This window comes from Anguilla rostrata, chromosome 2 (assembly GCF_018555375.3).
Source record: "Anguilla rostrata isolate EN2019 chromosome 2, ASM1855537v3, whole genome shotgun sequence".
NCBI lineage: Eukaryota > Metazoa > Chordata > Actinopteri > Anguilliformes > Anguillidae > Anguilla > Anguilla rostrata.
The window spans coordinates 54,321,292-54,336,856 of record NC_057934.1 but is presented as its reverse complement, the minus strand read 5'-3'; the positions used below and the strand labels follow the sequence as shown (position 1 = coordinate 54,336,856).

Below are 15,565 nucleotides of genomic sequence, written 5' to 3'. Positions count from 1 at the left end.
AAACTGGACTGATTTGCATAAATGTTGGTGCATCTGTGGACCTACCTGAAAACATGAACGCTGATGCTTCCCTGGGTAACACTATGGCCAGTTATGTGCCACTGTGAAGCTGCCAGCCTGTCAGCACTGGCACGGTTCAGGTAATGTGACAGCTGACCATATTCTGCGGTTGTAACTGCTCCAGGGATATGTCCCTGATTGCCCTGGAGCCTTATATTTTGGACTGTCAAATGCACTGATAGCTAGTATTTTTGCATATAATAAGCAAGATTCTGCTCCTTTTAAAAATGTTTTTCTCTTTTGACGTTTGGCTGCTTTCCAATATTTCTGCTTTTATTTCGTAAACTGAGCAAAGCACCTTGAGCTATTTCTGAAGTGATTCCTGAGCTGCACAGATCTCATATTTATTCCAGGGATGAAAAACATGTTGATAGCATTTTCCCATGCGAAGGACCAGTCTGTTGTTTAAAAATAATGAAGATAAAATAGAAGCTGATGGCCATCTCTGAAATTTGATTTCTCATTTTAGAGATAAACCCATAAATAGGAGCTCTAAGCTGTACTGTCAATCTCAGTGGAGCCAACACTGTTTAGTTGAGCTACATAGATTTAAACTGACAGGAACGATAGCACTTTCTGCAGACCGTTTCCAGATCGACAGCTGAAACGACTGGCTGTGGTTTTTGAGTTGTAATTGGAGACCTGGGTGGGTTTCAGAAGACTCAGAAATCAGCTGTTTGCGCGGGTTTCTGGGTCTTGGCTGGGTGTTTCTCTATACCTCGTAGCACAAACTGAGTGTTACTGGCAGCATTTTAATATGCGAGAGCTTCATTTGTTCCCCCTCCACCTTGACATTCCAGATCAAGAAAATAAAAATGGTTAAAACAATGTTCTTAGAATTTCATTGTAGTTCTATTGCTGTTCAGCTGACCTCAGTGAAAGTATACACTGCCGTATCTCTTCATCAAAGGGATGCAAACTATATTCAGCCATGAATAGAGTAGGGATATTCATCATTACCATCTGCTCTTAGGGTTTAGAACTAATTATTTTGACCATCACAAGATGGGGTTTTGTGCCAAGCGGATCTGGCAGCATAGTGATTTTTATTATGCTCCACAACTTTGACCAAGACCTCATGTATTACCACTGCTTTATAACTGTAATTTACACATGCCCTGTACAAGTGACACATTTAATATGACACTCAGTCCTATTAAAGTGGAAGCCTCAATGTCCAGAATGTTCCAGCAGTGATTCCACTTTCAGGTGAACTCAGTGCTTTGAAAGTATGATTTGGAACAGTATTTGTATTAGTCTTATTATTATTTAGCTATACACTTAAATATTACATTTAAAAGGCCCTGTGCCATGTTTGAAGCCAGTTGAGTGAATGTGGGAGCCTTTTCATTCTGTATGGGGTTGCAGGGCATTGGGGCAGACTGACTACAGAGCGCAAGAGGACTACCAAGCACTGGAGTGGAGTGTGTCCATTCAAAACAAATAATTTATTTTTAATAGAACTTGTCTTGCATTGGGAATTGAATAAATGACTGAATTGTATCTCTGCAGCACCTTCCATAGATCTGAAGGACTGAGAGGAAGCAAGAGAGTGACTGCTAATTAAGAGTACTATTCTCAGTCCATTTTAAATGGAGCTCAGAACAAGACAAGAATAAGAGTGAAGTTAAGAGGAATATTCATAGGAATCCTGTGCACTGACATTTAAATTCTGTTATGATTGTCAGGCTAGCATCAGTCGACATTGGCTATGTGTTAGGCAATTAGCATAGATCTTTGTTGACATTACGTATTTAAAACATCTTGTTAGAATAGAATAAAACGTCCTTTTTCTTCTTCGCCAACCAGCTGTACCAATTACCTCCTGCAATGCCTTCCATTCAAGACCTGGAGTGGTGGAAGATAAGGCACAAAACAATCTGGGCATAAATGGCCCCTTAATGGGCAATGGGAAAGGAGGAGGGGGGGAGGGAATAAGGGCACTACCACAGAACTGCAGAAATAATCAGATCTTTACGGTGAAATGAGGTAGCAACTGTGTGGTGTATTAGTAAAGTGAATTACATTTTCAGGGATGTGGTTGTGTGTTAGCCTTTATGTTTTCTGTATAAGTAAGGAGCTTATTAATAGTTTTGTGATTAAGAGGTTTACATTTCCTACATAAACATTGCATTTACTGCCTTCAGGTTTGGTTCCTTGCACAATGGTACCCTGTTGTCAGCCAATGGGAGGGGGGAGGGTGCTTTTATATACATATTAATTAGAACATTTAGTGGCTTTGTCCCAGGGGCACCAAAGAAACAGATCAGGTGAATACCATGCTATGTCATTCAGTCTCCATTTTGTAGGAATTCAACACAATTGTTGCTGCTGCTCATCTAAAGCTTTAATTCTTGCATGTATCTACTCTTTTTTGTTGTTAAAGGCACTGCTTGATTTTCATGGTATTCATTTGGTGGTGAAGTGATAGATTAGCCATCTGCAATGTCTGTGAAATTGAACAGGGAGGCCAGAGCAGCAGGTGGTTGTTAAATACATTGTATTAGTTATCTGACTCCTCTCATCCGTGCACCATTGCCATCCTTATTTTTCCAGTTTGCACTCCCTGATCCTAGGTGACTTATGCCAGTTTTCATTTTACCGGGTAATTGTTCAGACAACAGGATGTTTTCTCAAGCAATTGAGTTAAAGTACTGATCTAACAGTGTTCTCGGAAATAAATATGGAAACATCCAGTAGAGGCCAGTGCTGCATCCTCTCCACTCATTTTTTATAGGGCCATAGAGGGAAACAGTTTATCACTTTGATTTTGCAGAATTACAGTACTTTTTGATTTACTTAGCTTTTTGGGGTTTGAGTTTTGCTTTTGTGTTTTTTTATTTGTTTTATTTTGAACATCTTTACTCTTGCACTGCTTGATTCCTTTCAGTCAGGAGAGCTGTCAGGAGCTGCCCTTGTTTCCCTTGTACGCTGAATGCTTGCAACCAATGGAGCCCAGAGCTCTGCAGCAAGGACAGCTAATTACTCGGATGGGCTCCCAGCCATGGCTTGTTACAGCAGAAGTATACGCAGCTATGAACTTATGACAGTTTCCTGAGTGCTTGATGAGTTGGGTGGAAGCTCTTAGCATGTCTTCTCTTAAAGGTCAGTTCAGGAATAGATAACATGATACTAGATAATCTTATTGCCAAGGTGGAACCCAATCAATGTAATTAGTATAATGAGAATGAGTTTATTAATCATTTTAAAACCAGGTTTATTAAAACAGGGCAAATGAATGTTTTCTCCATTATTCATCTGAATATAAAAAGCTTAACTGTAAGTAACCCCTCTGGCACACCAAACAGTGGAAGTATCTGGGTGGTAAAGGAAGGCGGGTAGTCTAACCCAGTGCTGCTGGAATGGGATTCATTTAAAAAATTGTATTTTTAACCTTTCCTCTGTGCTAACAGTTATGCATAGATGGAGGAGAATGCTTTCTGCCTCAAACGCCAGTGGCTCTACCTCACCAAGTTAGAATAATCAAGCAAATGAATTTATTTAACAAAACACAAAAATACTCACAAATGATGAAGCAATAAGAGCAGGGTGGTCTGGCCAAAAATAACAAAAGGAAGGAGAAGCCTGGGCCAACCAAGCAGTGAGCCGTCGGACCCTGGACTTCTCCCTAAACTAACAAAGCAGGGAAAAAACTAAACTACAACAATAAAGTCACGATAACTAGACTACCAGACCTCCCTCCCCAAAAGAAAAAGGAAAAATAGGAAACTTAGACAAAAAAACGAAAGGGGAAGAGGGAACAAACAAAAGGGAATGCTGCCAGCCAGGAGTCTCGCTCTCCACTCTCCACTGAGCCCTTTTGAAGGGAGGGGCACTACACATGCAATCAGCCCCTAATCATAGGCACCTGAGAGATGAGCGAGGGAGAGACAGACGAAGGGGAATGAAAGCAGAACAGGGGGGAACGTGTAACAGCCGGTAGTGTAGCTTTATACGTAATCACTATCTATTTTGTTAGACGCGGACGTGCCTCTGGCTTGTCCAGCCTGCATAAATACAATTGTGTATTCTGCTACAACACTAGTGTATAGGCGAGTGACTATGGGGTGCAGATGGTTCTATGTGTATGTTGGACCTCTACAGTCAGATGAATGAACGAGTCTCCCCAAGCCATTCAACATTTCCCCACATATACTCAAAAGATAAAAGCAAAACACCAAGTCATCAAATAAAGATTCAATCATGACAAAACTGGACAGATCAATGATCCTGCTCGCACTCTGTAAGCATATCATTTTGGGTTAACCTTCGTATCTGGTTGGGTGTTGACCCATAGGTATCAAAATCTTTAGTCAGCACCCCACCACCAAAGACATCAGCTTGTTCCCCATGACTTCGGCTTTCCAGCAATACAAAACATGATGACATTGTATTATGAAGAACCTATGGTTGGCTAGAAATAGCTGTACAAAATAAGTATTGTACCTTACTGAACCTGTGTTTAGCAGTTGTCTATGACCATGAAATGCACTTTTTGTACGTCACTTTGGATAAAAGCGTCTGCCAAATAAATGTAATGTAATGTAATGTTCACATAATGCTGATTCAGTAGGATGTTTTGCAACTGAGCACTGTCTCTTGTCAGCACAGTAAACACAGTATGTTTTCCTTTGGGGGTCTGATAAGAGACAGACTTCTGTGAACAGCCCAACCATCATTTCAGGAACTACTTAATCTTATATCATTCAATTTCTGCAATTGCCCTATCTCTAATAATAAATAATACATTTATTTTATATACCACTTTTCATAGTCTCAAAGACGCTTATTGTCCTTTCTATTGTCATTTCTTTATGCATTTATTTAGAAAGAACAGGTCAGAAGAGGGATTATCTGGTTTCATTCATACTGGTCTTCAATTTACTGAAATAAAAGATTTCAGTTATTCAGAAAAAAAATTGTGTTGAATCTGTCTTCTTAGAAATGTCTTCTTGTTTGTTCTTTGACAAAATATTATTGTGTATATTTACAGCCCCCTTAATGCTGACATGTGTACTTTCAATGATATTCAAATATATATATATATATATATATATATATATTCAAAGCTACACTTTGCTAGTTTCTCTCTTGTTTATCTGTTCCTTTGCATAAGGAGGAACACATCATTTGCACGAAGAGGAATGTAATGATAATGTCATCCCACAGGCAATATTCTCAACTCAAAAGGACCAAGGCTACAGATTAATTGAAATCTACTGGAAATAATTTCTAAAACGTCTAATTCCAAAGTTCCCATTAGCCTCATTGAACTGAAATAACAGTTCCGTTTAAAGCTGACCCCAGCCCTGCCACTGAGGGGGTAGAATATCTGTCTGAAGAGCATTAGCTAGCCTTCTGGCCAGATGACTCATGTTTCTTGATTGGAAGCTCCATCAGTATGTACATGCCGAGTTATGGAGGTTCTTAAATTGAATTCAGCATATTAATTTTGCTGTTTGTGAGAGCTGGGACTCCATATCTGCGGTGGTTTGATTAAATGTATCCTCATTGTGCCCCCTCCCCTCAACTTTTACAAGTTGCCCTGGATAAGAGCATCTGCTAAGTAAATGTAATGTAAGGATTTTGTCAACTCTGCCACTGGCCTATATTGAATGAATAGCCCCATAGTGTTGTTGCCCACTTACTTCAGTTACAAGGATTGCTGCTGCTAATGTTTTGTTTTTACTAAAACTTACTTAAATACAGACCCAATGCAATCCCTTTTTTACTATTAAAGTATCATTAAGTAATATAGAAAAATATGCACTTTTTCTGAATGTATAAATGGGAAAATAAATATCCATTTGATGTAAAGTTAGATATTTCTCTAAGGCCATCAGTCGGGTGAATCAGTATGGTGACTAATGTTTACAACTCAGTTTGTCACCAATTTGTCACCTAATTTCCAATGTAGAAAACAAATTTTATAGCTCGCTAGCTAGCTAATTTTGTTTCCTATTTAGATCATTTTAAAATATCATAACGAGGTTACACCATATCATCTTAACGTTTTTTGTTGTGTTATTTTGTATCAAAATTAACATTATGTTTCAGAGCTGGGGAAGGGATTAGCACAGGGTTTAGTCCTTGATTTGGACAACCAAAATTTTTTAACTATTGGGGCAGCATAGCCTCATGTATTTTGATATTTTTCTGTGAAATGTATTTTTCATCAGTGACTTCAAACACATTCCTTTGTGTTTATTTTTTTATTGATATTTACTTGATATGAATAAAAATATCCTGAAATAAAAGCTGAATCTGCACCTTAACCACATGTGAATAGTTGTATAAGTCTTGTTATAAGTCTTAAATTGTGGAATACAGAGCCAAAACCAGATGAAATATGTATGTCCCAAATAAGTGAAATAAATGTTTGAAGTCATTAATGAGTAAAACTGCATTTTGGTAGAACAAGAGGAAAATACATAGTCCTACAGTTTTACTGTAGGAAATTGTCTTAAACTCAACAACCATAGCAAAATAAATGAATGTGATATCTATTTAAACATTACAAATAAGCTGCTTGGCATGGTTTTCATAACATAGCCTAGCTGTCTTTGTCTTGCAGTATTGGCAAACACATGGTTGGTTATTGAGAAAGCATAATTCAACAATCTATATATTCTTTTATAGAATATGTGACTTTGTTTTATGAAGGCTTAGCAAATGTATTTAACCCCAATAATATGACATCAAATATCTATCCAGTTGTCTGTAACAAATAATTCTGACAATAATGTCAATGTTTTGACTTGGAGAAAAGGATTTTTTGTGCATAGTGTCAAATTATTTCACATGTTTTTTATTTTATTATTATTATTATTATTATTATTATTATTATTGTTATTATTAATAATAATAATAATAATAATAATAATAATAATAATAATAATAATAATAATAATAATAATAATAATAACTACAACAATAACAATAATAATAACATTTATTTATATTGAATGTTTCATACATAAAATGCAGTGCAAAGTGTTTCACATTTATGGACAAGAATAAAAAACTAACTAAATAAAACCAAGCAAAACAGAATACAAGAATACACAATAAATACAGTAAGACAGAAATAAGTAGAAATAAATTGAGAATAAAGTAGAATAACTAGAATAAATAAAAATAATAAAATAGGTGCTACTAGTTCTAGGTCAAGTTATAAGGGAAAGTCTTCAGTTTCTTCTTAATAATTCCCACACAATTCTGCCTCTCTGAGGGATTTAGGTGCATTAATTTTCGTGCATGGAACGGCCCACGGAGGAGGATCTAAGAGCACGTGGTGGAACATAAAATGAGAGGCAGTATAAGAAGGTACTTCACCGTTCTGAGCTTTACCTGTAAAAGGACCTTGAAATCAATTCTATAAGATACAGGGATCCAGTCCAGTGCAGATAAAACAGGAGTAATATGCTCTCTTTTTTAGTTAAAATTCTGGCCGCGCTGTTTTGGATAAGTTGCAGGTTTTCAAAAGATTTTTGACAGGCCAGTAAAAAGAGCACTGCACTAATCTAAGCGACTGATAACAATTTCGTAAACGTCTTCAGATTTACGCATTTCGTTTTTTTCATGTACCTGCTGTGCACTGTATGCTAACACCTACTTAATTAGATCACAACAGATTCAACACGAGTCATGAACATTTTTAAACATTATATATTTATGTATTTAAGTTTCCAGATATAAACATGTCAAACAACACGCTGAACAATGAATATCTGTCCACAACAATGCAGAAGTGTACTTAGCAATATGACGGTGTGCGCTATCCGTTGTTACAATCAATAAGATGTAAACCACAACACTTCATAATCCAATGATGAATGTATCATTTTAAGTTTTTTGGTCCCTAACCATGACGTTTTAATTCGATCCAAAGGTTTCAATTGGGTCAGGTCCACGTATCCAAATTGACTCCTCTGGTGTTAGTCAAATACAGTTTCACACACAGTCACAGATGACAAGCTTTTGCTTATTGACAAATTGGCAGTGAAACCTGCACAGGTGCGCCATGCGCGCATCTCCGCCCCGCATTTTTCCGAGCAAGGGCGGCTGTAAGATAAAAGCGCTGGGCCAGAACTGGTAGTTGAAGATTGCGGTAGTGGGACGCTGAAGACTGAGGACAGTTTGGCTCGGTAGCTTTTTCTAATTTTTTGCGCAGACCTATACAGGTTCCCCACAAAGCAGTAACACAGTGGATTAAGAGCCGAGTTTGTCAAACCCAGCCACTGTGCAAAGGGTCTCCCTTGCAGGATCCATTGGTGCTTCACGTGGTCCAGTTCGTCATCTGGCATGTTGAAGTCGATCCAGATGTCAACTACGTACAGAGGCAGCCAAGACAAAGTGAACAGGACAACCAGAGCGACAACCATCTTGGCAATTTTTTTGCGCACTTTTTGCCGAGACACCGACTGCACCAGATTACACTTGTTGCACTCTTTGAATTTGTCACCGGTGCACCACAATTTTCTCCCAGTCAGAAAACAAATCACAAGATTGAATAAAACAGGGAATCCGTATAAGGCGCAGAACAATAGGAAGTTATACCCCTGGCGTAGTTTGACTTTGGGCCAGCTCTCCATGCACACTGTGATGGCATGCTTGCCGTCCATCAACACCAGTGTTTTTGTCCTGTTCATGAAGATCAATGGCAAACACAGACCCGAGGACAGAGTCCACACCACGCAAATCATGCAAAGAATTTTTCTGCCAGTGAAAAAAGACCTGGCATGTAGGGGTTTGTGAACGCTATAGTATCTGTTAAGACTGATCACGGCAAGGCTCAGAACGCTCGCTGACACTGACACAGCTTGAACAAAAGGGACTGCTCGGCACAAAAAGTCCCCGAAAACCCAGGCGTTATATACCTGGTGACCAATGTTGACAGGCATACATACGCACACCACCATCATGTCACAAACTGCTAGATTAATGAGCAGTCGTCTGGTTGCCGAAACGGCGGCAAGGCGATTTCTTCTCCTGGTGAGTACTGTCAGTGCCATAATGTTGCCCCCCAGTCCGATGGTGAATGATAAAGTGTACATCACTACTAATGCGATTGTAGCTGGCTCATGTCCTGCAAACAAAACGTCATCCGTGAAAGGGATCGCCTCCCGAAAATTGTGACTCTGGTTACTATGGTGGCTCCAAAAAGAAAAATTCTTTGAAAACAGGTGTCCAAATTTTAAATAAATTTCTGAAAGATTCATTTTCACGGTTTCTCATGCGGTTTGTACTCCAGTAAAATCCAATAATGACCAGGAGAGTAGCATTATCCAGCGCAATGCAAACGACTTTGTAAGAACAAAAAATTGTGAAGATAAAAAAAAAAATCCTTAGACGTTAAACTGAATCAACGTAGCCAATTTAATAAACGTGTTTTAGTGCATGGTAAAAACGTCGTCACAAAGCAACCAATAACTGGATTTGTCAAAGATTTTGTAAACGCAAGCACCAGTGCGGCTGTGTGGTACCGTGCATCCTGAAGTCTTGTCAACTACAGAGTAAAAAGCATTCCGACTAGTGGCTATGGAAAAGCATTATTTTCTGGAACCACAGATGGCAACCGTGAGCTGTACTCTGCATCATTTCTGCGCTTTGGAAAGCGCGTGGCACCATTCTCTGCCGTTAAGATTTCATGAAACTGGCCGCACGATTGACCTATCCGTGAGGCACAGTTTTGACAGTGAAGTAAAACATCGTCTAAATATGCAATTTTTCTTTTAAAAAAATGGTGAAGCACAAAATAGTGTCGGTTACAGAATTTTTTCAATCAATAACCTTAATAACTAGTACCCGATGATGCATGAATGAACCTTGCGAAACGCTGAGCATATAATTTATTTATGAATACATTGCCCGGACGTGTGAGAGGACGAGAGATAACTATGCAATACAAACACATTTAAATATTTCATAGAATACAAGGAGTGCCAATGCAATATATTGTAAGATCTGGAAAATGGTTTCAGTGAAATATAGTTTACAAAGAGAACTCGTACTGCATATGTGGTTTTTATTTACCCATACATCTCCGAAGACATATCTACAAACACTAGAGTCAGTTTTGACTTTTACAATATGACAAACACGCACACGATTTCCCCAGATTTAACCTGCGCATCCTCACCTATAATAGGCAATAGTGTGCAATGGTTAATATTAGGACCATGTTTGCAAAAGAAAGGCAGCATATTTAAGTGTTTCCATTTAATTAATATGAAAATAACAGTTTTGCATTATATGATAACCACATTTGAACACTGCATTTTTCATTAGACAGTTCATTCACAACATATTATTGCAGATTAAGTATTATTACAATGTTCACATGTATGCATTTAATCTCAACGATTCCTGAGGAATCAATGGCGTACTGATCGATCGCGCTGATTTCCTCGGCGCACCTATCGCTGACCCTCCGCGTAAGCTACCCACAGAGCGAGAAAATTGAGTGACTCCAAAGAATATAGCCACAAAGCAAGAATAACTAATACAGACAGGGAGACAGGGGAGTGATAAAGATGCTGCAAATAAACACACCTTTCATGTCTTTACACCTGTCATACTCATGTGCAACATAACCAAAAAGCAACGGCAAGCAAGATGTCAAATTTATCTGAACAGTAATTAAAAAAACAACCATCCTCTACACAGACAGTTGGACGTCAGAAATAATTTGACGGTAGTGCATTTGATATTTGTTCAGGAAGACACTACGGAGTACAGAATTTAAAATGCAAAAAATTAACAATTTTTGTGTTTCGTGGTTATTACTGCAACGCTTTTTTCAGATTTTTAAAAACTGCATCATTTTGAAACATCACTTTGTTGGGGCAAACCTATTAATCTGGTGACTATTCTGCTGTGAGAGTAATTACACCCATACCACTGTAGATCTGTGCTCGAATTGAGGGAGCAGTTATGGGGGTCCCTCCTTTGCGGTAGGGGGTGGGTGGGCGAGGGTGAAGGGGGAGGGGGGAGGGGGGTTTACAGACTATTGTTAAAACTAAAATTTCCAGTCAAACCTAGCTACTGAGCTAACGTTCACTAGTTCAGGGCAAAAAAATGATTCTCCTAAGAAATATCAACATAAAGAACAACATGGTTCACAGATTTATTGCTGCTACAGGCCAAATAAGAATTGTTACTATGTGCCCCAAAAGGAATTGATAACTTTTATTTATTATTATTCTTATTACAACCATACTACTATGTGGGACTCCCCAAGCTTAATTTCCCCTTTATTATGGGGGGTCGCTTTTTCAATCCTTAATTAAGCTACCGCATGCTGCCTGAAGTTATGACAATTGTTGGCATTTGTGCTTTATTTGTTGTATGTCTACACAGCAAACACTGTCATTGTAGCATGGTAGACATGCATTCATATTCATAATGATTTCACAACCATGACAAGAATTAACAGTAGCCTACTGTTACACAACACAGCCTATTCAACCTAAATGTGGTTTCAGACAGCACTTGGCTCTCCCAGTCTGCCTGGCGCATTTTGAGGCTCTGCACATCGGGCTTGAAACTGACTTTGGACTTGAAATAATTTGGGTCGGTCTGTCAGAATTACTAGCACTGCACTTACCAAAATCAAACAGAGAATAGAAATAAAGGCTTCTGGATGTGGAGATTTGATTTAAACTGGCTGAGCTGCCATCAAACCAATATTTAATAATGGCTTAATGGCTTCTGTAAAATGACCACTGCAAGCGTGGACATTGGGGCCAATGCCTCAGTACAGCAACCCCGTGTTCTAGGACATCACTGCAATGTACAGTACAGTACATTCATTTACAGAATTACCTACAATGAAAGAGAACATAAGTACATCCACCAGAACTATGTGAAACACATTGCCAGGCCTGGCTAATAATATTCCTCGCGGTCGATTTCACCTACATATGCCCTTCCTTTAAGACTCGTAAGCAGAGGGGCCTGAAACCTCAGCCCCAAGAAGCCTTTTAACATAAATACAAGAAAGCTAAATCGTAACATGGAAGGAACATTGATTGCCATGTCCATCAATTTGCATGTGTGAACAAAACCATTTCAATGCAGGGCACAGGCTCTGCTTGTTTAGGGGTTAAACAAATCATTGATTTTTTTCCCTCAAGGGTAAATCTGTAATGTAAAGGTGTTCACTTCTGTAATGATGTTATTCTACCTGTCACTGGGCTGGAGAGAACACCAATTACTCATAATAATTGTGCTTCACCAGACCAGAGAGTTGCAGGTTTGCAGACTGTACTCTGGAGAAAGCAATTAAGCAGCACAGGATGAGCAATCCTGTCCCGCTGCCTTCCCCCCTTACGCACACAAGCCTATCATTATGAGATCAACATGTGGCAATCCAACCGATTGCTATGACAGTAATGCACAGTAATGTTTCACTCACTATTCCCTCTGTGATAATACTGGACTTTAACATTGCAGGACAGAACTCCAGAGTGGATACATTCAGACACCTTCAGAAGTGTACAAAGTTATATGTGGTTAAAAATGCTTAAATTGGCTATCACAGCCAGATCAGCCACCCAAGAAACCAAACCATATATACGGTGTATACTTACTCATTCTATGTTAAACTGCAGATCTAGTTGGTTTGGGTGGGGTGGAGTGGGGAAGGGGAATTTATCATTATGATTCTTACCAGTGGCCTTATGTTCATCATAAAATTAATAGCAAAGTGATTTTTAAAAAAGCATGCCATTGCAATCCCAAAATATACATGAACAGTAGATAAAAAATAGACAAAAGGTGTTTATGTTTCTTTGCAGGCTCTTCTGATGCCATTCTCCATCTGACAGCATGCATTAAAAAATATAAATAAATAAATAAATAAAATGAGCTGCAGCGGAACCGTTTCGCTGTCCCAGAGACCCTGAATAATATGGCCGCAAGCTACTCCCATTTCAAGCAATTTCAAACTAATCTGACAATTTCAAACTCATTTCCTTGCCTTTTTAGAAGTGGTGATGTCCTACATTATCGCTTTCAAACTCCCCCAAACCCCCCAGAAAGGGTTCAGTTTCCTCTGAACTATTAAGTTTAGAAAACGCTTCAGAAAAAAGAAGAGTACTGCTTTTTATGACATTTTTATTTGTGTGGAATCCAGCACAGTGACACAATTCCTGCAAAAAAAGATGCATTCGACAAAAAAGTAGTTGTTTCATACCTATCAAATAATAAAATGCCTTTTCCTCTCAAGTTACAAATGACTCCCAGTGCCCTCAGCCAAAGTTAGCCTGTATGCAAGGTACCCTTGAGCAAGGTACTTCACCGAAATTGCTTCAGTATATATCCAGCTGTATAAATGGATACAATGTAAAAATGCTATGTAAAAGTTGTGTAAGTCGCTCTGGATAAGAGCGTCTGCTAAATGCCTGTAATGTAATGTAATGTAATGTATGCACTGGAAGAACAGTGAACTGCTGCATGTGACATGGGTTGACTTTACCACATTAAAATGTACTGCATTACACAAGGCACTGCAGTATTAATCTTAATGTCTTTATTTAAAAAACAAAACCGAGAATATCTTTTACTAAGGTGTAAAGCAGATAATTATAACTTTTAGGAACAGGATAACTCCAGTACCAGCCTTAAGTTGACTGGAAGAAGGCAAGATTTACTGTATAGTTAAAAGGTTACACATACACGTGTATAAATCTTTTGCACTTTTCTTTTTCTATTTATGGGGCTCTCTGCTCTCAAAAATCCACATTTTTCAAATTGCAACAGAGGGATTCAAGAACACACTCCTACTTGTATCCAAATGCTCCTGACAGAACTGTGATATTGTGTGCAGTGTTCAGTGAAATTGCTATTCATGCCCTCCACCCGGCCTTTGATCAGCTGGCTCGGCGCTGCCGCTGCCCCCGGAGCCAGACCATCAGACAAAGAGTCATGTTTGAGCCCGAGGCCATCAGGTAGATCAATGATCATCTCGCCCTGCATTCTGAACCTGAATAGCACAAGTGAATGCACGTGCGTGTTTTCCAAATGCGTACATACATGCCCCATTTTAAACACCCTTTTTATTGCACTTCTTAGTGCATTTATTTATTTGACTTTCTATTGTGTGTGACAACAGATTATTGAGTATACTACGTCCCGTCTGCTTTTGATGTTGATTTATGATATCCCAGCTACTAACTGCCCTAAGGGAATAAATTCTATTGAACTGAATTGAATTTGAATAAATAAAAGAAATCCACAAAAATCCCTTTTACAGGTATGCAACAACTGTTTTTCAACCCCTCTCCCTTCTCAAAAAGCTTGTTCAAAGAGCTTCTTTAATCTTGAAACTCATTAATCAGCTTGATGCATTCAATATACATTTTGTTTACATTTTATAAACATCCATTGAAGTATTTGAAAATCAGACCTGCATTTTTTTTGGCATTTAAAATGAATTTTATTGCGGCATGTATGTAATGCTGCATTTTTTAATTTATTAATTTGTTTTAATGCCCCCCCCCCTTTTCTGTTGGCAATTTGTAATGCCCAATAATTTATCAGCGCTCATAACTGGACCATCAGCTATCCTGCAGAGCACAGCCTGGCACGAGTCCAAGCACTGCTTCCCATCACACTGCAGCCAGCCTGGCAGAAAAATGAGTCTTAAGACACTTCATGCGCAGCTTAACAGGCGGATTTGCAGGCACCTAATCAAGCAGAAGGGGTCCTTGGACAACGATGTGATGCAGATCCTTGACGACTAGACTCATTTCACTGGCTGACGCTTCAGTCCCATCATCCACCACATGCCCTGACAGCACTGGCACGCTCGGTCACATGCACACGGAAAATATACACTGACAACAATTTTCTGGGTTGCCTAATTATTTAAGCTGAAAGCTGACAGCTGTCTTCTCCAGTTCCAAGCAGAAACCCACCAAACGCTTGGTTTTTGGCATTTTATCTCTAACGTGGACAAATGTGCATCTATTCAAAAAAAAAAAAAAAAATCAATGGCACCCTTCTTGTAAATACAAAATTCATTTTCAGGTCAAAGGAACACAAGTAAAGGTCTCAGGAGCTTCCCAGATGTTGCCGACTTCCAATAGCTAATCAGGCAACTGAGCACTAGTGTTGATCAGAAATGCTGCTTTGACTGCTTTCCACACCATAATGACAAAAAACTTGATAATTTGTTTCTAGGGCACTCAAGCATGGGATTTAATTAAACATCATCCTGACGTTTGTCACGCTATTCTACAGAATCCGAATGATCCACAAGTTAAATGATGAAATGATAAGCTTTAGCCTCAGTTGTCAGGTGCATAACTACTATGAGCACAACATGGTTGACACGCTGATGCCAGTCAAGACTATTTTGTCATTTCTCATGATTCATGAATAGGTGGGCCTCCATTTGAAAGCAACGTTTCAAGGCAGCTCAACAAAGGACCCAAAGCTGGCTTTCAGGAAAGCAATGTAACAAGCTGTAATGTATTGTTCCACGTTAAAAATTCATTGT

General features: G+C 38.8%; 1 protein-coding gene across 1 annotated transcript; it reads right to left on the bottom strand.

Annotated features, from left to right (window-relative positions):
* Positions 1–6,994: 6,994 nt before the first annotated feature.
* LOC135248452 (gastrin/cholecystokinin type B receptor) lies at positions 6,995–10,950 on the bottom strand. The gene has a single exon (XM_064323122.1). The coding sequence runs from the start codon at positions 9,279–9,281 to the stop codon at positions 7,998–8,000; it is 1,284 nt and encodes a 427-aa protein (XP_064179192.1). The 5' UTR covers positions 9,282–10,950; the 3' UTR covers positions 6,995–7,997.
* Positions 10,951–15,565: the final 4,615 nt, after the last annotated feature.

Coding starts and splice junctions, on each gene's coding strand:
- LOC135248452 (XM_064323122.1), bottom strand. CDS start 9,281: ATGAATCTTTCAGAAATTTATTTAAAATTTGGACACCTGTTTTCAAAG.